This window comes from Vidua chalybeata, chromosome 19 (assembly GCF_026979565.1).
Source record: "Vidua chalybeata isolate OUT-0048 chromosome 19, bVidCha1 merged haplotype, whole genome shotgun sequence".
In the NCBI taxonomy this organism is placed as follows: Eukaryota; Metazoa; Chordata; class Aves; order Passeriformes; family Viduidae; genus Vidua; species Vidua chalybeata.
Window position 1 is genome coordinate 510,092 of NC_071548.1, and position 25,512 is coordinate 535,603.

Sequence of the window (25,512 nt, forward strand, 5' to 3'; positions counted from 1 at the left end):
CGGCGTAGCCGAAGGGCAGCCCGGGGAAGAGCCACGACAGCCACTCCGAGTAGAGACCTCGAGCACGTTGTCGGCGGCGCCGGCCCGAGCTTGTGAGCCGCCGGGCAGTGCTTGCTGGCCAGGTCCCCGAAGGTCATGCAGGAGGCCTGGTGGGCCAGGAAGGACTGGTCGATGTATGCGGCGTGGGCGCGTTGCTGGCGATGAGGCGCGAGAGGCTCTCGAAGCACTGCGCCTCGTCCTCTCGCTGTAGTGCAGCAGCAGCGCCGCCAGCGCCGGCAGCAGGGGCTGTGCGTGATGTCGGGGAACAGGGCGCCCACACGCAGATGAGGATCTTCTTCAGGGCCGTGACCCCGTGCGGGCTGAGGCAGTAGGTGGGCACGGGGCAGCCCTCCAGGAACTCGGGCAGAGGGTGGGAGCTGACGCTGGGCTTGCCGAAGAGCCGCCGGCCACGTCCCGGTACACGAGCGCGTCGGGGGTGACGAGGCGGCAGGAGACCCGCTGGATGAGCCGGGGGTAGAGCCGGCCCGGCCCGCGTGGCTCCGGGCCCAGCAGCCTTCCCTCGCCAGCCTCTTCAGCTCCTTCGGGGGCCTGCCCAGCACGTCCCGCGGGATCTGCGCCGGGCCCTGCGGCTCCGGCATCTTGTCCCAGTCCACGAAGTGCCCGCAGCCCCGGCACGAGGAGGTGTCGATGTCCCAGCTGTCAGCCTCCTCGGACGTGACCACGATGGTGACCGGGGACGAGCCGAGCACCTCTGCGGGACAAAGAGCTTTTATTGAACGCCTTTCACCGCCCCACCCTGGCTCAGGGCGCTCCGGAGTCTCACAGCCACGTCCTGGATTTCTTTGCTCTCCCCTGCGGACGGAAGCGTTTCGGGCTTTGCCCTCTCCCGCTCCCATCAGCTCCGGGCCCCGAGAATGTGGGGCCGGGTCCCAGCTGGGTGTCGGTTGCTTCTCACACCGCGAGGGGCTTTTCACCCCTCCCAAAGCTCCCAGCCCCGAGGCAGGGCTCGGGCAGCCCCAGCCCGGCGCTGGGAAGAGCAGAGTCCGAGCTCCGCCTAGAGAACGGGAGCGGCATTTCCCCGGGCTGCGAGAGCTCGAGCCCCGCCTGGGTGAGCTCTGCTGGGCAGAGCTAGCGGCCAGGATACGCCAATTAGCGCGCTCATTAACTCTCGGATGTTGTGTCGTGCCCCTGCTCAGCTGCTGGGCGGTCAGGGATGGATTCGCACTGAGCCGAGGGGACGCGGGGGCAGCACGTGGTGGCACATCGGCACAGCCGGGCCGGCTCCGGCTCTTGCTCTCCGGCTCAGTTTGGCGCTTGCCCAAGGCCAGCAGGAGCAGCGGGTCGGGCTCAGTCTGCTCCGGGCAGGAGCTGCTGGAGCCGGAGCCGCTCGGGCCGACTCCTGTCCCGGACACAGCCTGACCCCAGCGCAGTCACGGGGGCTCCTGGCCACAGAAAGCAGGCTGAGACACCGCCGGCGGTGGATCGGGGGCCGTTTGCAGCCCAAATTCTCCTCGTCCTCTCTCAGGGCGCTGCCCTGCCCGGGTACTGAGGAGCATCAGCCCGAGCGCCGCCGGTGCCCGGCCCCGGGTGCTGAACGGAGGCCCCGGCTCTGCCCCCCCGGGATGAGCCGCGGGGCTCGGGGCAGGCATTGGGCGGTGCCGCAGCCCCTCTGCTCCCGCCCGGCGCACTCACCTCGCCCGGTGCCCGTGTCCTCGCCCGCGGCCGGCTCGGCCATGGGGAAGGCGGCGGCCGCGGCCCCGGGGCAGCGGGGCGGGCTGAGCCCCACCTGCAGCATGTGCCAGCTCGGCCACCCCTGCGGGTCCCCTCTGGCCCCGCACCTGCCCGCGCTTTTAAGGTGCGGGCCGGCCCGCGGCCCCGGCGTTTATTTGGGTAAACACAGCGAGGGGTGGAGCAGCTCCGCGCCCGCATCGCCCCTTCCTGCCCCAACTCCGCGCCGGCCCGGCCGGGGGCTGTAAACACCCCGTGCGCCGAGATAGCATCAAACGGCAACAGGAGCAGTGAATGAATCCTTTCTTTTCCCGAGGATCACCTTCGTGCTCCCGCTCAGGCTGCGGCTGCTGCGGGCCCGGCCGCGGGGCTCGGGCGGCCCGTGTGTGCCCCGGCAGTGGTGGGCACCGATCGATTTCAGCCTCAGCCCGCGCTGCGGAGCCGCAGAACGAGCGCTGTGCTCACGGACGGAAGAGCTGAGCCGGAGGAAAAGCGGCCTCCGGCAGCTGGGAGAGGCTCCCAGGACAGCGCCCCGCTCCCACAGCGCTGCCAGAACTCTCAGCCCGGGCTGCGCTTAGCGGGCGCTTTTATAGGCATCCCAACCTTTTAAAGGATGTTTATTTGCCTTTAAAATCGGATCGTTTCTGGTGTGATGAGAGCAGCTGCAGGTCGTTCCTGGCCTGCCTTCCTGCCTGCAGGCCCGGCTGCACCTGCAGCACCTCCCTGAGCATCCGCTGGCCCCGCGGCGCCTCCCGAGCACGACTCCCTGCTTGGGGGCCTCTCCTTTCCCTCACCTGCTCCGTGCTGTGCCGAATCCCTCGGAGCTCGGCTGTCCCGTCACCCCTCCCCCCCTTTGCCCCTGACGAGCGGGGACCCCCAGGAGTGGGGCGAGGGTCAGCAAAGGCCCCCGGGCTGTGCCGGGGGCGAGGGGGACTCCCAGTGGGAGTTATCCTTATCCTCATCCTCATCTCCTTCTCCTGATCCGCCCCGGAGCCTGTCCGGGTTCCCCGGGTCCTGTCGGCCGCCTTATCCTCATTTGCCTTTCCCAGGAGAGCGGCCGCCTCTTCTGCCACCCCCCCAGAGCTCTGACACCTCCGGCAGACGCTCCGGAGATGGAAGTGAATTAGAGACAGGGCGAAAAGAAATGTCGCTTCATGCGTTTTTAATGGCGAAATATGAAAAATGTAGAGGCCGCGGGCCCGGGCTGAGCAGCGCAGCCGAAGGCCATGAATGTTTGATGGACGCGGCTGCGGGAGCATCTCCGGGTGTGCGGAGAGCCCGGCCAGGGGACAGAGCCCACCCCGGGGGCTGCCCCCGGAATGGGGGAGCAGAGCAGGGATCAGTTCTGGGAATGGGGAGCAGAGCAGGGATCAGTTCTGGGAATGGGGGAGCAGAGCAGGGATCAGTTTTGGGAATGGGGGAGCAGAGCAGGGATCAGTTCTGGGAATGGGGGAGCAAAGCAGGGATCAGTTCTGGGAACGGGGGAGCAGAGCAGGGATCAGCCCCAGGAATGGGGAGCAGAGCAGGGATCAGTTCTGGGAATGGGGGAGCAGAGCAGGGATCAGTTCTGGGAATGGGGGAGCAGAGTGGGGATCAGTTTTGGGAATGGGGGAGCAGAGCAGGGATCAGTTCTGGGAATGGGGGAGCAGAGCTGGGATCAGTTTTGGGAATGGGGGAGCAGAGCGGGGATCAGTTCTGGGAATGGGGGAGCAGAGCGGGATCAGCCCCGAATGGGACTTGCTGAGGAGATGCGCTCGTGCTCGTTATCGATATCGTTATCACTACTGTTATCATTGTGCCTTGGGCAGGGAGGGGGTTCAGCAGGGTTTGGGGCTGGGGTTTTGGATGAGAGGTCTCAGAAACGCCAAATAAGTGGGATTTGGGAGGGAGCGGTATTTTCTCTGGCTTTGGAGTGTTTGGAGGTGCAGGTTACATTCCTCCTGCTTTCAGGATGGTGAAGTATCAGAATTGCACAGATACCCTCAACAGCACAAGACCAGTAAAAACTTGCTGCTCAGTCTGTCTGTATTTATAGAGGGCAAAGTTCTCTCCTGCCATCAGTGCCACCTCTGAGGAGCCCAAACCCCGGGGAAACGTGGGGTTGGTGCTGTTTGGAGCCTTTCTGGGGCTGGAACTCTCGGGTGTGTGTTTATGGAAACATTGCACGGGTGACTGACTTCTCCATAAAATCATTTGTCCCCTGCCCTGCGTTTTCCAGCTTCCTTTAATCCATTAACAGGTAGAGAGGAATATTTGGCAGGTTTTGATTCTACTCTAAACAAGGTTCCAACAAGGAGAGAGGTGTTTCATAACAGAAACGCCTGTTGAGAAACCCACGGCTGAGCAGTCGCGTGTCCTGCGCCTCCTGAGTGCTGTAATGCGGAAAACGTCTTTGTGCAGTACTGGCCTTTTAGGGAGAACGTAAACAGGGTTTTATTTTTGTAGTATTTTGCAATAGCACAGCTGACAAACTTCTTGCTTGTTGCTGAGCCAAAAATAGACCACAAAATCTAAAATAGAACAAAAAAACAAAACCTGTGGGGTAAATTAGAATCCAGCACTTACCATCCATGAACTCTGCTACTTTGAGCTGATATTAAGCCTTCCACTGGATTCTTTTTTTTTTTTTCTGTAATGGAAATGAACTCTTTTGTTCTCGCCCGGCAGTGGGGTCTGTGCTCAGTGACTTTGTTGGCCGTGTGTCCTTTGTGCTGTTCTGGGTTAAACGCAGTGTTCTCCGCGTTTTTGGGATTGGTGGGAGCCACACAGGTGCTGTGTCCGTAACACACAAACCACGCTGGGCACAGACTTGGAAAAATTCTCTTTTTCCTTCCATGTGTTTAAAGCACCCAATGAGTTAATTCCTGGAGAGGAGAGAGGATGAAAGGGGCAACAAGAACCCAGCCTTGCTCCTCAGCTGGCAGCAGCTATGGACAGCAAAGTGGCTCGGCATTTTCCTCCTGCGGGGGAACTCCCACCCCTTGCAATTGTCCCTGTGGGTCTGGTTTTCAGGGGCGCAGGCAGACACAGCTCAGGGCCTGAAGCTTGTGCCTGGAAATCCAACTTTGCTCTCCTGCCTGAGCCTGGGCTGTGTGTGGGTCTGTGGGAAGGGGCTTGGAAAGAGCTTGGAGGGATCTTGGAAGGAACCTGGGGGGATCTTAGAAGGAATTTGGAAGGACTTTGGAGGGGGCTCGGAAGGATCTCAGAAGATTCCTGGCGGGATCCTGGCAGGAGCTGGCGTCAGGCACGGAGCCCCCAGGCTCTGTAGGGCTCAGCTGCCGTTCCCAGCCCGGGGTCCCTCTGAAATCCTCGCAGACCCTGGCCCAGCTTTGGGATTCCGGAGGTGGCAGAGCCCCCTGGAATGTGCCTGGAGCTGACACTCAGCTTTCCCCTGCATTAGAACAATCAGCACCTGGGGTTTGATGGGGCTGAGCAGTGACACTTGCCTGGCTTGTGCTGCTTTTCCATATCTAATCCAGGCCTGAAGTGACAGCCCACGGTGCCCAGGCCCTGCTCTTGGCAGAAGGATTCATCACCTGGAAATGCTGATTGTGGTGTGTATTTTGGGGGGGTGAAGAGGGAAGTCAGACTTGTGAAATGAAATGTGTCCGGAGCAGCAGGCAGGCTCTGCCTTGGTGTTCAGGGAGATGCGGTGATTTAAAACAAGCGGGCTTTAGTCACTTTTAGCAAAAAAGGGTTTTGTTTTCCTGTTTTTCTTTCAGACTGCCGTGAGCTGGCGCGCAGTGCCCGCGCTCCCGTGGCCGCGGAGAGGAGCTGCAGGCTCTGCTCGGGGCTGCTTTTCCAGCACTGCTGCTCCATCCCACGGCCAGGAGATGTCCCCAGCTGCCCGCGGCTCCTCAGGAGCTGCGCCCGGGCTCGGGCTCTGCTGGGACACCCGCGGTGCCCGCAGCGCCCCGAGCCCTCCTGCCCCGCTCTCCTTGTGCACAGTGGCCTCCTGCCCCGGGGCTTTGGCCACCGAGGATGGCCAGCGATGTGGGCAGCATCAGAGCATCTCCTGGACAGCAGCTCCACTAAAACTCAATTCAAAACAACTGCGACGTTCTAATTTAGGTCTTGGTGGGACTAAAATCAGTGAGAACTTGAGAGATCCTAAAGCCCTCTCATTTCTTCTGTTTGTGGAAGTGCTTTGGGAAGAGCAAGCAAAAGTTTTATTAAGCCAGCAAATCTGCCTCTTTAGATATTTTTATGCTATAGATTTTATATCTTTTACACATTGTCTATAAAGCTATATAATATATAATCTATTGTATATTATTATATATTCGAATAAACCTAGATTTTTTAGTATATTTTAGCATTAGTATTTGTTATGTCAATATTATAGAATTTCTTTTGGGGATATTGAAATTGCAGTTTGGGAGTTTTTTATATTTTATATTTTTTTTATATTTTCACTACTGCAAGGCTTGTGTTGGTTGTTCCTTAAACAGAGACCGTGCACAGGAGGTGCTGTGAAGGATGCAGGAACTCATCCTGGTGGGAGGAGGAGCAGCAGGGACAGGGACAGGCACAAAAGTGGCTTTTGTACCCAAAAATGCTCCCTGCAGTTGCTAAAGGGGCTGGAGCACCCTCAGCCCCCGTGCCCTGCTCTGAGCCCAAGGGGGAGGCCAAGGCTGGCAGGGAGCAGCCGAGCTGAAATCCCCGGGAAGCTGCAGCTCGGGGCTCCATCATCCCCAGCCCCCCCAGCTGGCCCGTGCCCCACCCCTTCCTTTTGGGTGGGCCTTGGTCACGGCCCTCTTTTTGGGGGGGGAAATGAAATCAATTAAAAACCGAGCAGCTGATTCTTGGCAAAGGGGAAGGCTCAGCTGGCCCAGAGAGGGAGCCCTGGGCAGAGCAGCGCTCAGCCCACCCTGAGCCTGGGCCAGCTCGGGGCTCCAGCCGGGCTTTGGGAAAGGGGCCTGGGGTGCTGGGACACGGGGATGTGGCTGCCAGGGAGCCTGGGACACGGGATGTGGCTGCCAGGGGCCCTGACAGACCCCCAAGGGCAGCAGAGGGCACCAGGGCCAAATCTGGGCAGAGGAAGAAGCGGAGAAGGTGAACGAAAAAGAGAAGGGAATGCAAAAATTCCAGGTCCTGGACACAGTGGCCAGTTCCCCTGATGCCAAGGGGTTCACAGGAGTTGTCACAGTGCTGGGAGGGGCCCCTGGAGCTGTCACAGTGCTGGGAGGGGCCCCTGGAGCTGTCACAGCGCTGGGAGGGGCCCCTGGAGCTGTCACAAAGGGTGCAGGAGCCCCTGGAGCTGTCAGAGTGCCAGGAGTGGCACTGGAGCTCTCGCAATGGTTGGAGGGGGCACAGTGCCTCTCTCTGGACTGAGAGTAGCCACAGGGCTTGTCCTGGTGGGCGGGAGTAGCCTCAGTGCAGTGTCCAGCGGCCCCAGAGGCGGGCCAGCAGCAGGACGCGCGGTGGCCGCAGCGATGGCACACGAGGACGTGAGCTATTACCGGGGGCAGTACAAGGACAGGCTCCTGCCCCTGCTCAGGTGAGGGGCTCCTCCAGCCCCCCGCCGTGTCTCCAGCCCTCCTTCCCTGCCCTGGCAAGCTCCCATCCCTCACCCGTCCCTCCCTTCCCTGCCCCGGCATCCCCGGAGCTGCCCTGGCTCTGCTGGGGGGTCCCCGCAGGGGAGGGCTGGGGGGGCCACGCTGCCAGGGGGGCTCCCAGGTGGGGCTGGGGTCCTGCCCACGCCTGGGACACAGTCCGGGTCCCAGAGCATCCTGCCAGGATGCAGGGTGAGCTCGGGAACGCGTGGCAGGGAGCTGCGGGCGGCAGAGGAGGACTCCACGAACTCCTTCATCTGCGTCCTGAAGAAGATGAAGGAAGCGCGACTGGTGGAGAAGGTCGTGGAGGAGACAGAGCAGGTGAGGAAGCTGCGAGGGCGCTGGGACGTGGCTGGGGGGGCTTTGGAGGGTGGCAGGAGCAGGCAGGGGGTGGCCCTGGCTGTGGCAGCCGTGTCACCCTCGCTCTGCCCCTGCCAGGCCTTCACGGAGAGGATGGAGGCCCTCGCTGAGCAGTGGAGGGACCTGCACGCCAGGAGGGCCCAGCTGAAAGCCCACGTGGTGACTTCGGGGACCACTGTAAAGGTACTCCTGGCACACACCTGGCACACTCCTGGCACACACCTGGCACACACCTGGCACTCCTGGCACTCCTGACACACCTGGCACACCTGGCACTCCTGGCACACTGCCCTGCTCACTGCTCCTCTCCCTGGCACACCTCACACACCTGGCACTCCTGGCACACCTGGCACACCTGGCACACCTCACACACCTGGCACTCCTGGCACACCTGATCCACCTGGCACACCTCGAACACCTGGCACACCTCACACACCTGGCACTCCTGGCACACCTGATCCACCTGGCACACCTCGAACACCTGGCACACCTCACACACCTGGCACACCTCGAACACCTGGCACACCTCACACACCTGGCACACTGCCCCTGCTCACCGCTCCTCTCCCCTGGGAAGGGCCTTGGCTCAGTGCCCCAGGTTTGTTCCCTGGCGAGGAGAGGTTTGTTCCCTGTGCCTGTCTGGAAGGCCCAGCCCCACCGCGGGCGCTGCCCCTGGGCCAGGGGGACAGTGCCAGAGGGGGGCCCTGGGGACAGGGAGGGGGGTGGTCCCGCAGTGCTGGGGTCTCCTGGCAGTGCCCGAGTGACCCAGCTCTGCCTTCCCGTGCCTTCCTCCCCCTCTGGCTGAGTGTGGTGTGGGAAACCTCCCCAGGAGAATGAAAGGCTGCGAAGCCAAGCTCTGAAGAAAGCCAAAGAGGAGAAAGAGGAGAATTCAAAAAAGGAGAGGGAGATCCTGAGGGCTAGGATGGAACTGGAAGCCCTGAGAAAACAGCACCAGAAACTCTCAAAAAAATTGCTGAAGTACTCCCTGTTCAAGAGGTACCTGGAGGATGTGGTGGAGAATTCACAGGTGAGCTTGGACGTGGCTCAGGGAGGGCCTCACCTGGTTTGAACCAGAGGGACGAGGCAGGGCCAGGGAAATCAACACCTGATCAAAGCCAGAGACTCCAGGTGCAGGGGGAACAGGGAGCAGGGTCAGGAGAGGAGAACCAGAACAGAGGAAGGACTGAGAAAACGGAACAGAAACCATGAGAAAGGGGAAAGCTCAGCGCTGAGGGCAGCAGGGTGCCCTTGGTGCCACCATTCCAGGTCACACTGGTGGTTTGGGAGAGGTGAAGACTGCCCAGGAGCGGGACCCAGGCCATTGTGAGGAAAGCTGTGCCCCTCTCCAGGGTGCTGGCACATCTCTCCGTGCATCCCTCGTGCTCCTGCTGCCTCCCAGGGCCTGGGCACACGGAGCTGTTTGTTCTGTCCCAGCACTGCTCCCCTGGGCACAGCTGTGCCACCTCCCCCGTGCCACGGCCAGTCCCGGGCCTGGCACTGGGCACGTCATGGCCCAAGGGGACGTGGCCGTGCTCAGGGACCAGCAGGGACCATGGGGAAGGGAGAATCTTCCAGGGGGAGCCTTGGCCCTGCTCAGGGCAGGGGAACCCAGGGAAGGGACGGCAGGGCAGGGCAGGGCAGGGCAGGGCAGGGCAGGGCAGGGCAGGCTGTCCCTGACCCCAGGCAGGGTAGGGCAGGGCAGGGCAGGGCAGGGCGTCCCTGACCCCAGGCAGGGCAGGGCAGGGCAGGGCAGGGCAGGCTGTCCCTGACCTGGAGGAGCAGAGCAGGCTGTCCCTGACCCCAGGGAAGGGAGGGCAGGGCAGGGCAGGGCAGGCTGTCCCTGACCCCAGGGAGGAGAGAGCAGGCTGTCCCTGACCCCAGGACCCTGTGCTGCAGTTCCATGACATCGATGACATCATCACCTACTACAAGGCCCTGCTGAGGACGCGCAAGGACCTGCTGCAGTCCCAGTGGTGGCACCGGCAGCTGACGGAGCAGGGCAAGGCCCTGCAGCAGCAGATCAGGGCAGAGAAGGAGGCTGAGATGCTTCAGTGGAAGAATGACCTGGTGCAGCTCAGAGAATCCTTCGAGCAGGCTCAAAGTGACATCCGCCAGTGGGTGAGGAGCTGTGGGGTGGCCAGGGGGGCTCCCCAAGGCCTGGGGGGCCGGGAGTGGCTCCTCCTGCAGCCAGGGGCTCGTGGCAGGGCCCAGCAGCAGTTTGTGGGGGGAGGAGATGCCCGATCCCGTCCCCGCCCGGGGCTGCAGGAGGAGGACAGAGAGCCCAGGTGCGGGGCGGGTTTGTCACCAGGACGAGCTGGGAGCAGCAGGACAGGGAGGTGACAGTGGCAGCGCTGCAGGGGAGCTGTCCCTGCTGCAGGGCGGGCACGGCGCTGGCAGGGAGGAGGTGCCAGGGTGGGCACTGCAGGGGCTGCAGCACAGCCGGGCTGGCTCCTGGCTCTGCTCCCAGCACACCAGGCTGCACCGGCTCCCGCCCAGCCCGGATGAGGCTGGAATTTGGGCTCTCGAGCCGGGGTCCCGGCGCTGAAGCAGCTTTGCTGGGACGTGTCTCGTGTCCCCCAGGAGGGTCGCTGGGCCGAGGTGCAGGACAGGGCTGCCAGGAAGGCCACGGAGCTGAAGTCCCTCACCATGGCCATCCACAGCCTCTTCCAGGCCGCCAGCGCGCGGCTGCAGCCGCAGGGCAGGGTGGCAGCTGGGGACAGCCACAGGCAGCTGGACATGGTAACGCCAGCACGGCCCGACCCTGCCCAGGAGGAGCAGCGGGAACGGCTCTCCCGGGGCGAGGGGAGCCCCCAGCCCCAGCCCCCCTCCCTTCTCCCCTGGGCTCCCTGGAACGGTGGCGACACCGGGCAAACCTGTCCCTTCCCAGAGGCGGAGCAGGGAGAGGGGCCCTGGGGACAGCAGGGGTGGGGACAGGCGGGGACAGGGGTGAAGGGATGCAGGGATGTGGGGGTGCAGGGCTGCGGAGATACTGGGGTGCAGGGATTTGGGGGTGCAGGGATATGGGGATGCACGGTTTCGGGGGTGCAGGGATGCAGGGATCAGGGTTTTGGGGGTGCAGGGATGCAGGGATCAGGGTTTCTGGGGTGCAGGGTTTCAGGAGTGCAGGGTTTCAGGGGTGCAGGGATATGGGGATGCAGGATTTCGGGGGTGCAGGGTTTCAGGGATGCAGGGCTATGGGGGTGCAAGGTTTCTGGGGTGTAGGGATATGGGGATGCAGCATTTCAGGGATTCGGGGGTGCAGGGATTCGGGGGTGCAGGGATTCAGAGTTTCGGGGGTGCAGGGATATGGGGATGCAGGGTTTCAGGGTTTCAGGGGTGCAGGGATATGGGGGTGCAGCGTTTCAGGGGTGCAGGGATGCAGGGATTCGGGGGTGCAGGGTTATGGGGATGCAGCGTTTCGGGGGTGCAGGGATGCAGGGATTCGGGGGTGCAGGGTTATAGGGTGCAGGGTTTTGGGGGTGCAGGGATGCAGATCCAGGCTTTGATCCATGGCCAGGCTTTGGTTCCATTCCCCCACAGAGGCACACCCTGGTGCTTTCTTGTCCTGCCACTCAGCTTGGGGACATCTGCCCCCAAGAGGGACAGGCTCCCCTCTGCCTCCTGCTCCCGTTCCTGCCTGACCCTGCCCTCTCCCCCTCCCCCGAGATCCGGCAGTTTATCTACGACCTCCAGGACTTCACGGAGGACATGAAGGAGCGTGGCCGATCTCTGTGAGAGCCTGCCCTGCCAGCGAGGGAGCAGCAGGGCGGGCAGGGAAAGGGGAGGACGAGAGAACACTGCAGATATTGTAGACTAAAAAAAAAAAAAAAAAAAAAAAAAGCAAATATTTTAAAGCATCTCTCTATTTCCTGCTGATCCTCCCTGCTCTTCTGTGAGCCCAAAGACTCAGAAGCAGAAGAGAGAGAAAAGCAGGAGGGAGTGAGCCCCCCTACCACGGCCGTGTCCTGTGCCAGGGGCTGGCAGTGCCCTACATGATGGAGCAGGTGAAGCCACAGCACTCCTTGAGCAGGGTCAGGCCCGTCTTGGTCACGTAGGGAGCCGAGGTTTGCTGTCCCCTCGATGTCATCTTCTTCTCTCGCACGGGAGCTGTGGGAAGAGGAGCCCGGGGCACAGCCTGGGGACCGGGGCACAGCCCGGGGCTGCTGCTCAGAGCTGCCCTGGGGCTCTGGGCTGTCCCCAGCTCCTGCCCCTCGAGGGCACTGCCCTGGGGCTCTGGGCTGTCCCCAGCTCCTGCCCCTCGAGGGCACTGCCCTGGGGCTCTGGGCTGTCCCCAAGCTCCTGCCCCTCGAGGGCACTGCCCTGGGGCTCTGGGCTGTCCCCAGCTCCTGCCCCTCGAGGGCACTGCCCTGGGGCTCTGGGAGTGCCTCCCACCACCCCGGGAGGTGACAGAGACAGGGAAGGGGTGGCTGTCATCAGAGGACGTGGTGTCCATCCTGCATCCACCCGAGGCGTGAGCCAGTGTGTTTAAGGCCAGATGAAGGCTGGCAGCTCTAAGAGAGCCCCCCCGGCCCCTTTCTCATGGGCCATGCTGGGAAATGCCAGGAGGGAAATGGATTCCTAACCCCTGCTCCAGTTCCAGGTGTTCCCACGCTGTGACCCCAAGCACCAGCATCCCCCGTTCCATTTCCCCACCTCCCCCAGGTAAGCCAGGCCCAGGCAGTGACCTCATGGAGGCAGAGTGCCTGGGAAAGGGGGCCAGTGCCAGGGAGGCTCAGTGCAAGCAGTAAACACCTCAGCACCCACCTGCTCTCTGGAGGTAGCTTTTGGAGAGCTTGCTCTGCAGGAACTCGGCCATTTCCTTGTCTTCTTCCCTTTCCCTGTGACAAAGAACTCGGTTACTGCTCGGGAAAGGAGCAGCAAGGCCCCCAGGAGCTGTGGGAAGGCAGGACACAGCTCAGAGGATGGGTTGCACTGTCCCCAGCACAAGCAGTAGGTGACAGCTGCTACCTGAGCCTCTCGAACTCCACGTCATCCACCAGGAAATCCCGCGCTTCCACCAGCTTGTGGATCTGCTGCACCAGCTCCTCTTCCCTCTGCTTCTCCTCGTTGGATTTCTGGTTCTCTGCAGCACAGGGAGCACATTCACAGCCACAGGGAGCACATTTCACATTTCACCACATTTCAGGGGCCATCCCCCCTGCCAGGGCCAGTCCTGCTCCGTTCCGCTCAGCTCCGAGCGTGGGGCAAAGCCAACCCACAGGAAGCAGCTGGATCGGGCTGGGGCTGCTCAGCGAGCAGGAAAATCGGGTCCCAGCCGCCCTGGCTGGAGGTGACAGCTCTCCTGGGCTCTCCTGGGCTCTCCTGGGGCTCTCCTGGGCTTTCCTGGGGTTCTCCTGGGGCTCTCCTGGGCTATCCTGGGCTCTCCTGGGCTCTCCTGGGCTATCCTGGGCTTTCCTGGGGTTCTCCTGGGGTTCTCCTGGGCTCTCCTGGGGCTTTCCTGGGGCTTTCCTGGGCTCTCCTGGGCTCTCCTAGGCTCTCCTGGGGCTTTCCTGGGCTCTCCTGGGGTTCTCCTGGGGTTCTCCTGGGGCTCTCCTGGGCTTCTCCTGGGCTCTCCTGGGCTCTCCTGGGGCTCTCCTGGGGCTTTCCTGGGCTCTCCTGGGCTATCCTGGGGCTCTCCTGGGCTCTCCTGGGCTATCCTGGGCTCTCCTGGGGCTCTCCTGGGCTCTCCTGGGGCTCTCCTGGGCTCTCCTGAGGTTCTCCTGGGGCTCTCCTGGGCTTCTCCTGGGCTCTCCTGGGCTCTCCTGGGCTCTCCTGGGCTCTCCTGGGCTATCCTGGGCTCTCCTGGGGCTATCCTGGGCTCTTCTGGGGCTCTCCTGGGCTCTCCTGGGCTATCCTGGGGTTCTCCTGGGGCTCTCCTGGGCTCTCCTGGGCTCTCCTGGGCTCTCCTGGGCTCTCCTGGGCTCTCCTGGGGCTCTCCTGGGCTATCCTGGGCTCTCCTGGGGCTATCCTGGGCTCTCCTGGGGCTCTCCTGGGCTCTCCTGGGCTCTCCTGGGCTCTCCCACCGCCTGAGTTAGTGCAGAGTCACCCGGGCACTGTCCCTGAGCAGCCCGCAGCCGCCTGCTGGGACGGGGCCACCCCAGGCATCGGGCTGTGCCCGACGCCGCTGATTGGGGTTCATTAAGAGCGGCTGTTCGCGGCTAATTAACAGCCTGCAGCCCGAGGAAGAACCTGTCAGGGTTAAGGTCCCACTGGACACACCGTGCCCCTTTCTGCTGGTGGCAGAGCCCAGCGCGGTGACGATGTGGATCGTTAAGGGCGCCTTGGCTGGGCACGTTCCAAGCCCTGGCTGGGCTCTGAGCAGCACCGACGCGTTCCCGGCTTTATCCAAAGCCAAGGCTGCCGTGGCTGTCCCACAAGAACAGGGATGTGCAGGATTTTTCCAGCACAGACTGGTCTGAGTCAACTTCCAAAGAAGACAAAAACAGCAGAATTTCTGCTCTCAGCTGAGTCTGGGAGTGCTGAAGAGGCAAGAAATGAAAGCCCAAAGCAGATGAAGGAAAGGCAGGCTCATTTCCCCAGCAGCAGAAAAGACCAATTTATCCCTGCTCTGAGCCGTGGTTTAGGGAAGTCTTGGTTTATGGACTGGAAGGAGTCAGGATTAAAAGCCCCCACGAGATCTGGAGCAAGGAGCTCCTGTTTTTATGGCAGGATGCTTCCCTCCCCACTGAGCCTCCACCCAGGTTTATGGGAGGGAGCAGCACCTGAATATCAAAGAGCACCTGGGCTCTGCCTCCGTGCTGAAGGTTGCCAGGCACAGCCAGCACGGTGGCACTGTGGCACCGGGCAGGGCCACCCTGGCCTCTGGGGTGTCCCCGGGCACAGCACAGAGGAGGTGCCTGGGGACACAGCTGGGCACAGCTGGGCCCTGCCTGCGCCCATCTCCCCTGCCACACCTGCCCTGAGCGGGGGAGTGCAGCATCCCGGGGATCCCAGCACCCCGGGGATCCCAGCATCCCGGGGATCCCAGCACCCTCGGGGATCCCAGAACCCTCAGGGATTCCAGCACCCTCGGGGATCCCAGCATCCTGGGAATGCAGCATCCCGGGGATCCCAGCACCCCGGGAATCCCAGCACCCCGGGGATCCCAGCATCCTGGGGAGTGCAACACCCCGGGGATCCCAGCATCCCGGGGATCCCAGAACCCTCAGGGATCCCAGCACCCCGGGGATCCCAGCATCCCGGGGATCCCAGCACCCTCAGGGATCCCAGCACTCCGGGGATCCCAGCACCTTGGGGATCCCAGCACCTTGGGGATCCCAGCACCTTGGGGATCCCAACACCCTCGGGGATCCCAGCACCCCGGGGATCGCAGCACCCCGGGGATCCCAACACCCTCAGGGATCCCAGCATCCCGGGGATCCCAGCATCCCGGGGATCCCAACACCCTGGAGATCCCAGCATCCCGGGGATCCCAGCATCCCGGGGATCCCAACACCCCAGGGATCCCAGCACCCCGGGGATCCCAGCATCCCGGGGATCCCAGCACCCCGGGGATCCCAGCATCCCGGGGATCCCAGCATCCCGGGGATCCCAGCACCCTCGGGGATCCCAGCACCCCGGGGATCCCAGCACCCTGAGCCCAGAGTCTCACCTGGCAGGGCCAGGAGCTTCTGGAGCTCTGTTTTCAGCCGGCTGATTTCCTTACAGAGCTGGATGTCGTCCATCCTGCGGAGACACAAACGGGACCTCTGAGGGGGAGAACTGGGACAGGAGAGGTTCACAACCCCCAGAGCAACGCCCAGCCTGTGCCTGTGGTGGGGATCCCAGGTTTCCCTGCCTGAAGGGAAATGGGAAATGCCAGCCCACTTCATCCCAGAGTTTTCTTGGGGCACTGGTGCTTGGCAGAGAGAAAGTTTCATCACCTTAATGATAACAAAGCCTTATCAAAACCTGGCCCATCCACCAGGCAAGAGCTGCTGTGTTTCTCCTGGTCCCAGAAAGTAATCCCAAAGAGCAAAATCCAAAAAGAAGTGGAAGCTGCTGCCATAGAAAAAGATCTATTTTATGCCACCTTCCTGCAGAATTAAATAAAGGTAGAAACATGAAATGTAACAGAGAGGGTGTGCAGAGCACCAGGACAACAGAGACTGCTGGGGACAAACTGATTTAAATGAAAATGGACAGTCAGATGAGAGCTGGATGATCGTTGCATTTGAATGGAAATTAATTCAGGAAAAACTGATAGGGAGAATAAAAGATAATAAAGTCTTTTTTCAATTAAAATTAGGAGGGGTTGCAGGGACAAGCACCCAGGAGGCTCCCGTGGGGCTGGGATTGCTGCTACCCCTGCTGGTGACACCGCTGCTGGTGACAGCTGTGGCAGCATCAGCCAGAGCCAGGTGTCGCTGGCCGGGCCCAGGCTGGAGCTGCACCTCCCACAGGAATTCCAGAGCTTTCCTTTTGCCCCGGAAAGGAGAAGTGTTCGGTGCCTCATTGTTTCCCGGGGCACAGAATTCCCCAGGAATGCTGGAATGGTTACTCTGACCATTCCCACAAGGAGCAAACTGGTTTTTATCGGGGTCACTGCTCTGTTCAGCTGCACAGCCCGGGAGTTCCCCGCCTCCCTGAGCCCTGCAGCCCCAGCACCACCCTGAGCATCACCTGCTCCCCGCCCTGGGGAATCAGAACAGGCAGCCCCTGCTTGCCACCTCTCCCAGCCTGTCCTGCAGAGCCCAGCTCTGGGCTCCCCTTCTGCAGCAGCAGTGCCCTGGGAAGCTCCTCAGCCTTCCCAGCCTCGCTGCTGGGCCCTGCGGAGCCGAGGCCGAGTTCCCACAGCTCCCAAAGGCTCCCAGCCGGGCAATCCTGGCACGTCCCAGCCCCCACGGGATCGCCGTGGCAGCCAAGCCCACCGGGAGGTTTCTGCAGGAGATTTCCCTTTGCTTTCCAAGGGAGAAACCAAACAAAGGGTTAAGGAAGCACCGGAGCTGGGGGCTTTGACAGCACCTGAGAGGATCAGGTACCGTTGCCATGGAAAGCCTCTAAGAGCTACACTTTTGATGGTTTCCAAAACTCCTTTTCAACAGGGAGCTCAGGGCGAGCTGTGCCTCGAAGGGGCTCCGAATCCGAGCCTCTGAAGCAGCTGAAAGCTCCCACTCATGGGATTTAGCCAGGGACTTCCAGGCTGTGGGGACCCAGTCACATCCAAAAGGCAGCCCAGGAAGTGCTCCAGCGCAGGAAATGTCACCTTCGCCAAAATCCCAGCCTGTGCTGGGCTGGCAGGGTGGGATCCGAGGGCTGGGCTAACTACAGCCCTTTAGTGACATTAAAAAACTTAATCAAGCCAAACCGTGGGTGTCAGTCAGGCCTTTTCCTCCAAACACACAAAACCTCCTGACAGAGCCATGGAAAATGTCCTGTGTGCCCCAGGGGCTGGTGGGCACCACTGCAACACAGGGGCTTAGGTGTGAAGGGCCTGGAGAATTTAATTCCAAAACTTCTTGGATTTCTGGAATGGAAACAAGGTGGGAATCAGGCTCATCCCTGCTCACCCCTGGGGCTGAGCTGTGCCTGGCTGGCAGGAGGAGAGCTGGGCAGTCCCCGGGAGGGGCAGGCACTCACATGTAGCGCAGCTCCGACTCCCGGCGCACCAGGATCTCCCGGATCCGCTCGATCCTGAAGAGCTCTCCCTCGATGTCATCGATGGTGGCGGTGGAGTCGGCCATGGACACGATCTCGTCCTCTGGAAAAGGAGGGGAGCCGCCTGAGGCAGCAGGAGAGCAGCAGGGCCCTCAGGGCAGCCCTGGGAGCAGCAGCAGCGCTTCCCCTGCTCCCCGTGTCGGGCCCTGCCTGGGACAGAGCCCCACATTCCCGGGGGTCTCCATGGGAGAGGAGCAGCAGGAGCCCAAGGGAGCTGCAAACCGCTGGAGGGGAGGGCAGGAATGTCCCTTTCTTTTTCCAGAGCCACGGAATCCTCCAGCACGTCCAGCACGGAGAGCCTGCCCAGCACCCTCCTCCTGCAAGACCAGGAGCAAACCCTGGGCACACGGAGCTCAGAGCTGAGGAGCCACAGGGTGAATTCCTTCTGCTGCTCCCCCTCCATCACACGCTGGATGAACACCCCCAGTCCTCCCCAGCCACGGGGGTGAGCCCCCCCGTTCAGCTCCCTCACCCTCTGCAGTGCTGAGCATCACATCCAGCCCCCACATGGGGAAACTGAGGCAGGAAAGGGGGGGGGGTCACCTGCTCAGGGTGAGAGGCAGGAGCTTCACAGCAAAATGTGAGATAAAGGGGCTGTAATTTATGTTTCAGAGGGATGGACAGGATGAAAGCCCACCCACCTCGGTCCGTGGCTCTGACCAGCAGCTCTGCCTCCCCCGCTGTGACTCACACACAAATCCCACTCCTTTGCTCCAGCCTGTCCCACGGATTTCCTCTGGATGCTGTGTGGGTGACTCCCAGCCAGGTTTATGGGATTTGCTCCAGGCCGGCTCTCAGACACGACACTGAGCCTGTCACCAGTGCCAGCAGCAGCGCCTTCATCACATCCCAGCTAACCCCACATTCCCGGAGGTGCTGGGGACAGGGGTCTGCAGCAGAGCCAGGCTGTGGGACAACATTCCAAACCCTTCCAAACACTCCTGCAGGGGCTGTCTGCTTCCTCTGAACCTTCACAGGACACAACTCCCCTCTGAGGTTTTGCCTTCCTGCAGCCCCGGGACTTTCCCTGTGCAGGAAGAGGGGAAAGTACAGAAAGTACAGCTGCTCCAGGAGCAGGAATTCCCAGGCAGGGATGCTGGGAGATGGCAGGGTGTGTGCTCTGGCCATTCCAAGCAGGAGCCAGGCCAGCGCTGAGGGTGACAGGGCAGGAAGAGACAAACTCCAAGGCACAGGACCAAGCACTCTGCACTCTCTGTCCTCTCCCCATCACAAAACACTGCTCGGGAAATCATTCCCAGAGTGGGACATATTTCCAAGACTTCCAGCAGGGAAGGTTTATTGTGGAAATCCGATGGTTTGGATTCGTGTGAGTGGTTTGGGGAAGAGTTTTCTGCTGTTTCTGGCTCGGAAACTCATGAGGGTTTCTCGGAGGTTGTGTCCCTCTCCTCAGGCACAAAGGCCACGCTCAGCTGATGCCAGGGCGTGGCTCCTCCCTCGTTCCCGTTCGGGGCTCGGGGCTGGGGCCGAGGAGCCTCCGGCAGCCCCTGCCCGGCTCTGCACAGCCCCTCCCTCTGCCTCCTTCCTGACGCGGTTGCCAAGGGACCGGCCTGTGGCTGCTACAGCATCACCAGGCGGTTGCTAAGGGACCGGAGCGCGGTTGCTAGGGGACCAGGATGCTGAGGTCCTTCATCCCGAGCATTCTGGGGCTCTGCTACCCCACAGCTCCTCTGGCCTGGGGTATTTTGCTGCAGCTGCACCCAGTGGAGCAGCTGGGGATGGCCCCAGGGGCCGGCGGCAGATGCTGCCAGATGTGCAGGGACCAGCACAGCTGGAGGGGCAGGTGGCACAGCTGGCACGTGCCTGTGGGCAGCCACTCCCCGGGGCTGGGACAGGAGGGGGTGACAGTGCTGGGACAGGAGCGGGTGACAGTGCTGGGACAGGAGGGGACAATGCTGGGACAGGAGGGGGTGACAGTGCTGGGACAGGAGGAGGGGACAATGCTGGGACAGGAGGGGGTGACAGTGCTGGGACAGGAGGGGGTGACAGTGCTGGGACAGGAGGAAGGGACAATGCTGGGACAGGAGGGGGTGACAGTGCTGGGACAGGAGGAAGGGACAATGCTGGGACAGGAGGGGGTGACAGTGCTGGGACAGGAGGAAGGGACAATGCTGGGACAGGAGGGGGTGACAGTGCTGGGACAGGAGGAAGGGACAATGCTGGGACAGGAGCAGGTGACAGTGCTGGGACAGGAGGAAGGGACAGTGCTGGGACAGGAGGAGGTGACAGTGCTGGGACAGGAGAAGGAAGTGACAGTGCTGGGACAGGAGGGGGTGACAGTGCTGGGACAGGAGGGGGTGACAGTGCTGGGACAGGAGCAGGTGACAGTGCTGGGACAGGAGGGGGTGACAGTGCTGGGACAGGAGGAGGGGACAGTGCTGGGACAGGAGGGGGTGACAGTGCTGGGACAGGAGGAAGGGACAGTGCTGGGCAGGAGGGGGTGACAGTGCTGGGACAGGAGGAAGGGACAGTGCTGGGACAGGAGGGGGTGACAGTGCTGGGACAGGAGGAGGTGACAGTGCTGGGACAGGAGAAGGAAGTGACAGTGCTGGGACAGGAGGGGGTGACAGTGCTGGGACAGGAGGAGGGGACAGTGCTGGGACAGGAGGGGGTGACAGTGCTGGGACAGGAGGGGGTGACAGTGCTGGGACAGGAGGAAGGGACAGTGCTGGGCAGGAGGGGGTGACAGTGCTGGGACAGGAGGAAGGGACAGTGCTGGGACAGGAGGAGGTGACAGTGCTGGGACAGGAGAAGGAAGTGACAGTGCTGGGACAGGAGGGGGTGACAGTGCTGGGACAGGAGGAAGGGACAGTGCTGGGACAGGAGGGGGTGACAGTGCTGGGACAGGAGAGGGTGACAGTGCTGGGACAGGAGGAGGGGGCAGGGCTGGGACAGGAGGAGGGGGCAGGGCTGAGTTGTTTTCTCCCCCCTGCAGCAGGAGGCTGGGATGTAATTCCAGCCCCTGGGCAGAGCCCACAAGAGCAGGAAAGCTCCTGGCTCAGCTCTGGGATGGTTCCCATCGGGCGTGGCTGGCACCCCCGTGCCCTCACCTTTCTGTTGGACACTGACCAGGTCAGGAGTGTCCTGTGACATGGGGACAGTGCAAAGGTCACAGCACAGCCCAGCCAGGGCTCAGCTGGAGGGTGCCAGCCCTTGGCTGTGCCTTCAGGTGCTGTGGTCAGGTCCTGGCACCCTGCAGCCCTCAGGAATTCCAAGGAGCTGCTCCCCAAAGCAGGCGGTGCTGGTCAGGACCTTCGTGTGCCTGGAGCTGCTGAATTCAGGGCAGAAGCAGAGGGAGGGCAGTGCCAGGAGAGAACTCCTGGAAAATTAACCCACAAATCCTGGAAGGGAGCGCGTGGAGAAGGGGACACCAAGGCAGGGCGTTCACTAAAGCTGGGATCAAGCCCACAGTCCAAATCTCCCTTTGGGGACGGACAGGGAGGGCCCCACGTGTGGCCTCACTGCCCAGGGGTGCCTTTGCTCCCACAGCTCTCCCAGAGCAGCACAGCCATGCACAGAACCCCCCACACAGAACCCCCCCCGTGCCTGAGCCAAAGGGATCCTGCCTGGCACCACCTCAGCCTGGCAAACCAAGCAGGGGGAGAAAGCTTTGACAGAAATGTGGAGGTGCTCTAATCACCACAGCCAGCCCAGGGAGAGGCCTCCACTAATGAGGAGTGTAATAGCCAGAGCCTTCCATTCCAGATGGTTTGGGGAAAACATTTGGACAGCCAGCAGCAAGCTGGGATGAGTCACCGCAGCCAACAGTGCAGGGTGAGCTTCAAGCAATTTTCTTCATGATTAAAGTTGGGAACTTGATGGACAGCCCCCTGTGGAGGGGTCAGAGCTCTCTATGGGGCACCATCCCAGGAAGCCTCGACTCAGCCGTGTGTTTTCCTCTGCTCCTGAGAGCAGCAGGGACAGGGGACATTCAGCCTGAAATCCAGCAGGACGAGAGGCTCCAGGAGCTCAGTGCTGCACAGGCTTGCTCTGAGCTTTCCTGGCGGGGAGCAAGCAGCAGAGCAGCACCCGAACAGCAGGCAGGGATTGTTGCCACGTGTCCCAAGGTTCTCACCTGTCCCAGGGTCCCAGGAGCTGGGAGCTCACAGAACTGCGCTGAACCAGCAAAATCACAGCCACCACAGCCCTGCTCACAGGCACCCGTGGGGGATGCCCAGCCCACACCCAGCACCCCGGGTCGGGTCCCCGGCCCACCCCGGTGTCACCCGGGAGGTGTAGGGGAGGACACACACTGCCAGGAAAGGCACAAAGGAAAAGGACCAAAACTTCCCACAGCTCACCCAGGAGCTGAGCAGCTTCATGGGCACCACAGAGCCCCCGAGCAGTGCCCAGCAGGATGCTGGAGTTGGCCGATCCCTCCTCCCCTGCCTCCCCAGCTGCCTGTCCGTGCCCGCTGGCTGCAGGGGGCTGAGGGGGACAGGGAAGGGGAGGGCTCGCAGGGGTGGCAGGGCAGAGGGATTGCAGGCGCCACCCTCCGCCCAGCCCAGCACCGCGACCCTTCCTCCCAGCCCAAGGTCGAGCGCTCTGCTCAAGGCAGTTCCCCCGCTTGGCATCCCCCGCGCTCCTGCTGGAGGAACCGGTCTGGGAAGGACAAAAGGCGGTGAAGGACAGGGCGAGCCCTCCCGTGCCCCGCTCACAGCCGTGCCCAGGGCCGCGCACGGCAGCGCAGCGGCGCCGTGTCCGGTCGGGCAGCAGCAGCGAGATGTGACCGTGCTCTGCCGGTGTTTCCCTCCAGACATCCCCCTGCCGCCACGCTTCCTCCCCTCCAGCCCCTCTTCTCCCCGTCCTTTCTCTCCCCCAGCCACTCCATCCATCCATCCATCCATCCATCCATCCATCCATCCATCCATCCATCCATCCCCCACACTCCCGATGGCCGCTGCGCGGGGCTCCGGCGGCGCCGGTGCCGCTCCGGGGACCCCGGCTGGGCTCCGTTTGCTGGATGAAGCCGCCGGTTCCCCGCCAGCTCCCGGGGCTCGGGTGCCCGGATTGTCCCGGAGCCCCGGGGGCGGGGGAAGTTGGGCTCGGGCGGTGCCGGTGCCGGTGCCGGTGCCATCCCGGTCCCGCCGCGCTCACCTGGCCCCGCGCCTGCCGGCGGCCACCGGGTGGATTCCATGGATCCGTAGCGGGGAGAAGCGCGGCTGCCCTCCATCCGCAGCCCAGCGCGCCGCGCTCCGCCGGGGCGGGGGCTCCCGCCGCTCCCTCCGCTGCGATCCCACTGTTCCCACCGCTCCCTCCCCTCCGAGCCCCTGCCTGCAGCCGCCGGCCCCCGCAGCTTCACCCGGGTCACGCCCCGGGGCTCCTCCCGGCCCCTTTCGGGCCGTTTCACCCCAAACGCGCAGCATCGGCACCGAGCGAGCGGGGCCCGGCTCTGGGGGACACGGGAGTGGGACACGGGGTGCCGGGAGTGAGGCACAGCACCCAACAGCCCCCCCAAAACCCGCCGCTGCACCAGGGCAGCTGCACTTTCCCGTAGAAGCAACTTTTCCCCGTGGAAAAACCCAACAGCGAGAGTTTGAGCGATGCTCCAAGGGCTGAAGCCCCGCAGCCACCTCAGCAGGACCCCGGTGGCCTCTCCTCTCTCGGCCGGGACAGCAGCGACCAGCGCCACTGCCCTGAAGGCCGCGCCCAGCAAACGGCCACGGCAGGCGGGGCTGGGTGTGGGCTGCAATCCCTCCTCTCCCAGGGCTTTGTGCTCCCGGAGCACTTGGCTGAGGATTCACAGCGCTCAGGGACACACCTCCACACCCCCTGCCCCAAAACGCACTGAGGGGACACACAGGTCCTCTGCTGGGACACTTCCCGGCCAGGACGTGCCTGTAGGTGACACTGATGTCCCACGCACAGGTCCAAAGGCTCAGCGACACCCCAGCTCGCCAAGGTGGCTCAGGGACACTTTGGGAAGTGCCACTGGCTGGAGTGGGACACGGTGACTCCAGGGAGGGGTCTGGGATCAGCCCCTGCCCAGAACCAGCCCGTGGGCTCTGCTCGCAGCAGCCTCAGCTCCAGCCAGTGAAACACAAACCTGAGCGAAATCCTGGAATTGCCACCTCCAGCAGCCAAAGAGGAGCTCCCGACTCTTGATCCAGCCAAGTGATTTGAAGCAGAACACGTGCCAGAGAGATGGTGCTTCGTTCTTTGAGGTTAACTGTGGAATGTAAACACAATGAGGCAAAAATTAAGAGTCTCTGTCTAAAAACAGGGAGCTGCTGCTCTGGGATGGAAACGCAGCAGCAGCTCCTTGCTCCAGAACTGCTCTGAAAATGCAGGAGCACTCTCCCAGGAGCAGCACAAAGCCAGAAGGCCATGGAGGTGGGCTGTGAGCTAGAAGGGTGATCCTTGACAAACAGGGAGCTCCAGAATTCCAGGGAATTGCTCAGGAATGCCCTGGGGTTGTAAGGAACTGCCGGGCTCCCAGCCCAGGGACAGGGCCGCCCGGGGCTGGTTTGGGTGTGCGGGGAAGGAGAGCCACGAAGTGGCTGCCTCTCAGCTCATGGAATGATGAACATCCCCCGGCCCTGCAGCCAGCGCGGCTGCAGTGACTCACCTTGTTTTGGTCGCTCCGGAGCGCAGAGAAAATGAACCTGTAAATATTTTAACCAGTTCTTCAGGCAAATACTCTCCAGGATGACTTTAACTGCGAGCAGCCAGATCTGCTGGGGGCTGAACTTGAGTTTAAAGCATTTTCTACTCTCCCTTTATCGGGAGTAAATCAGACAGCCCAGAGTCACCCAGAGCCAGGATACAATTCACACACCATTGGATCTGCTGGATTGGCTGGAATCCTCCGGGGCAAATCCTGTGTGCAGAGGGAAGAGCAAACCAGGGACAGGAGCAGCCTCGCCCAGGTCCTGCAATTCTGAGGCTGAGCAGCCTCAGTGGGACCTTGCCCTGCTCCTCCTCAGGGAGATGTGCTCGTGCTGTGGACGGGCAGGATTTAAGGGAATGCCCAAAGCTGAACGTCAGTGTGATAATCTTGCACAATAGGGATTCTTTTTTAAGATTATCAATCCAACAAACACATTCGGTGCTGATTCAGGGGAGTCACCCCTCCACAGCTCCAGGATGGACAGGCACCTGTCACTGCAAGGCTTCTCCCTGTGAATCTGGAATCCGGCAGCTGCTGCTGTGCTGAGGCAGATGAAAAGGGCACGGCTCACCCAGGTAATCGGCTTCTAACGAGGGCAGCGCTGGCAGCTGAAGCAGCAGCTGCATTTCAAAGCATTCCAGTTCTTTCTGTGCCGCTCACAAAGGCTCTGGGGGTGCTGCGTGCAGGGATGAGCCTGACTGCAGGCAGATCCCCCATTAACACGCTTTGTTCCTCAGGTATTACATGATAATAAGACCGGGAGAAATTCTTGACATCAAAATTGCTCCACTCGTGTTTGAATTCCTGGGAGAAGATAACATCTTAATAAAAAGTCCCAGCTATTCTTGGCACGGGGACAGTTCTATCTATAGAGCCATTCCAGCAGAGCGTTGTGCTGGCACAGAGGGTCGGTGCCAGAAGAGAGGGAGCGAATTGCCCTGAAAGCATCTGATGTACAGATAATGCGGGATCGATGCATACGGAGCGCGGAGTTACCGCCCGGGAGCCCTTCCCTTGTCCCCGGCGCTTCCTGCCGAGCCCACAGCACGACAGGGTGACACTGCCAGGCCATTTGCATATGCCACACTAAATGTGCATTTCCATAAACATTCTGCTTTCTGCAGCTGCCTGTCTCGGGGCTTGTGAGCCACCCAGGCAGATGTGACTGAAATCCATCCCTCTGCACAGGAACCATGCGGTTCCCTGAGCAAGGAACACCTGATCCACTGACAGCAGCCTTTGCTGCTGGCTGAAGGGACTCCAAGGCTCATTTAAACCGCGCTGAAGATCTTTTGATGACATCAGACACCGATTTCCCATTGAGAAGCAGAACTTACCTCCCGGAGAGGGGCTGAAAACTGTGTCTTGGAGGTGAAGCCAGGGCAGGTAAGGAGGTTTAACCCCGGAATGGGTTAAAAGAGGAAGGCTGGAAACCGGTGACTTCCGGCTGGGAATAACCTGGGATAACTCAGTGGGAAGGAGATCCTCTAGCATGGACCGAGTGCCGCTCTCTGCTTCTGCACCTGTGCCCAGGTGTTGCTTTGGGGGTCCCCTGGTTAGTGAGGGACAGAAATAAATTCCCCT

General features: G+C 61.8%; 4 protein-coding genes and 1 long non-coding RNA gene across 7 annotated transcripts in view; 2 read left to right on the plus strand and 3 right to left on the minus strand.

Moving 5' to 3' along the window:
• Positions 1–133: 133 nt before the first annotated feature.
• On the minus strand, positions 134–1,801 carry LOC128797804 (TBC1 domain family member 24-like). The gene is made up of 3 exons (XM_053960700.1): positions 1,693–1,801; positions 461–751; positions 134–285 (listed from the first exon to the last, which is right to left on the minus strand). The coding sequence occupies exons 1-3, from the start codon at positions 1,793–1,795 to the stop codon at positions 134–136; spliced, it is 546 nt and encodes a 181-aa protein (XP_053816675.1). The 5' UTR covers positions 1,796–1,801.
• Positions 1,802–6,987: 5,186 nt separating this feature from the next.
• Positions 6,988–11,458, plus strand: CCDC42 (coiled-coil domain containing 42). 2 transcript variants are annotated; one of them, XM_053960491.1, is made up of 7 exons: positions 6,988–7,228; positions 7,499–7,604; positions 7,722–7,826; positions 8,473–8,670; positions 9,540–9,761; positions 10,224–10,382; positions 11,310–11,458. In XM_053960491.1, the coding sequence occupies exons 1-7, from the start codon at positions 7,026–7,028 to the stop codon at positions 11,376–11,378; spliced, it is 1,062 nt and encodes a 353-aa protein (XP_053816466.1). In that variant the 5' UTR covers positions 6,988–7,025; the 3' UTR covers positions 11,379–11,458. The 2 variants fall into 2 exon arrangements, with proteins under 2 accessions (XP_053816466.1, XP_053816467.1); XM_053960492.1 differs by lacking the exon at positions 10,224–10,382.
• A 30-nt stretch (positions 11,459–11,488) lies between these two features.
• On the minus strand, positions 11,489–22,535 carry LOC128797723 (bMERB domain-containing protein 1-like). 2 transcript variants are annotated; one of them, XM_053960527.1, is made up of 6 exons: positions 22,416–22,535; positions 17,223–17,343; positions 15,256–15,329; positions 12,612–12,726; positions 12,408–12,481; positions 11,489–11,750 (listed from the first exon to the last, which is right to left on the minus strand). In XM_053960527.1, the coding sequence occupies exons 1-6, from the start codon at positions 22,489–22,491 to the stop codon at positions 11,632–11,634; spliced, it is 579 nt and encodes a 192-aa protein (XP_053816502.1). In that variant the 5' UTR covers positions 22,492–22,535; the 3' UTR covers positions 11,489–11,631. The 2 variants fall into 2 exon arrangements, with proteins under 2 accessions (XP_053816502.1, XP_053816501.1); XM_053960526.1 differs by lacking the exon at positions 22,416–22,535 and adding an exon at positions 17,942–18,327.
• LOC128797724 (uncharacterized) lies at positions 18,969–21,137 on the plus strand. Its single transcript, XR_008434226.1, has 2 exons — positions 18,969–19,159; positions 20,254–21,137. It is a non-coding gene; the product is annotated as an uncharacterized LOC128797724 (long non-coding RNA).
• An 876-nt stretch (positions 22,536–23,411) lies between the features above and the next one.
• The window catches only part of PIK3R6 (phosphoinositide-3-kinase regulatory subunit 6), a 29,130-nt gene continuing 27,029 nt past the window's right edge, over positions 23,412–25,512 (minus strand). Inside the window, exon 21 of the mRNA XM_053960524.1 lies at positions 23,412–23,487. The gene's annotated coding sequence lies outside the window, so the exon portion shown is untranslated. The remainder of the gene's footprint in view (positions 23,488–25,512) is intronic.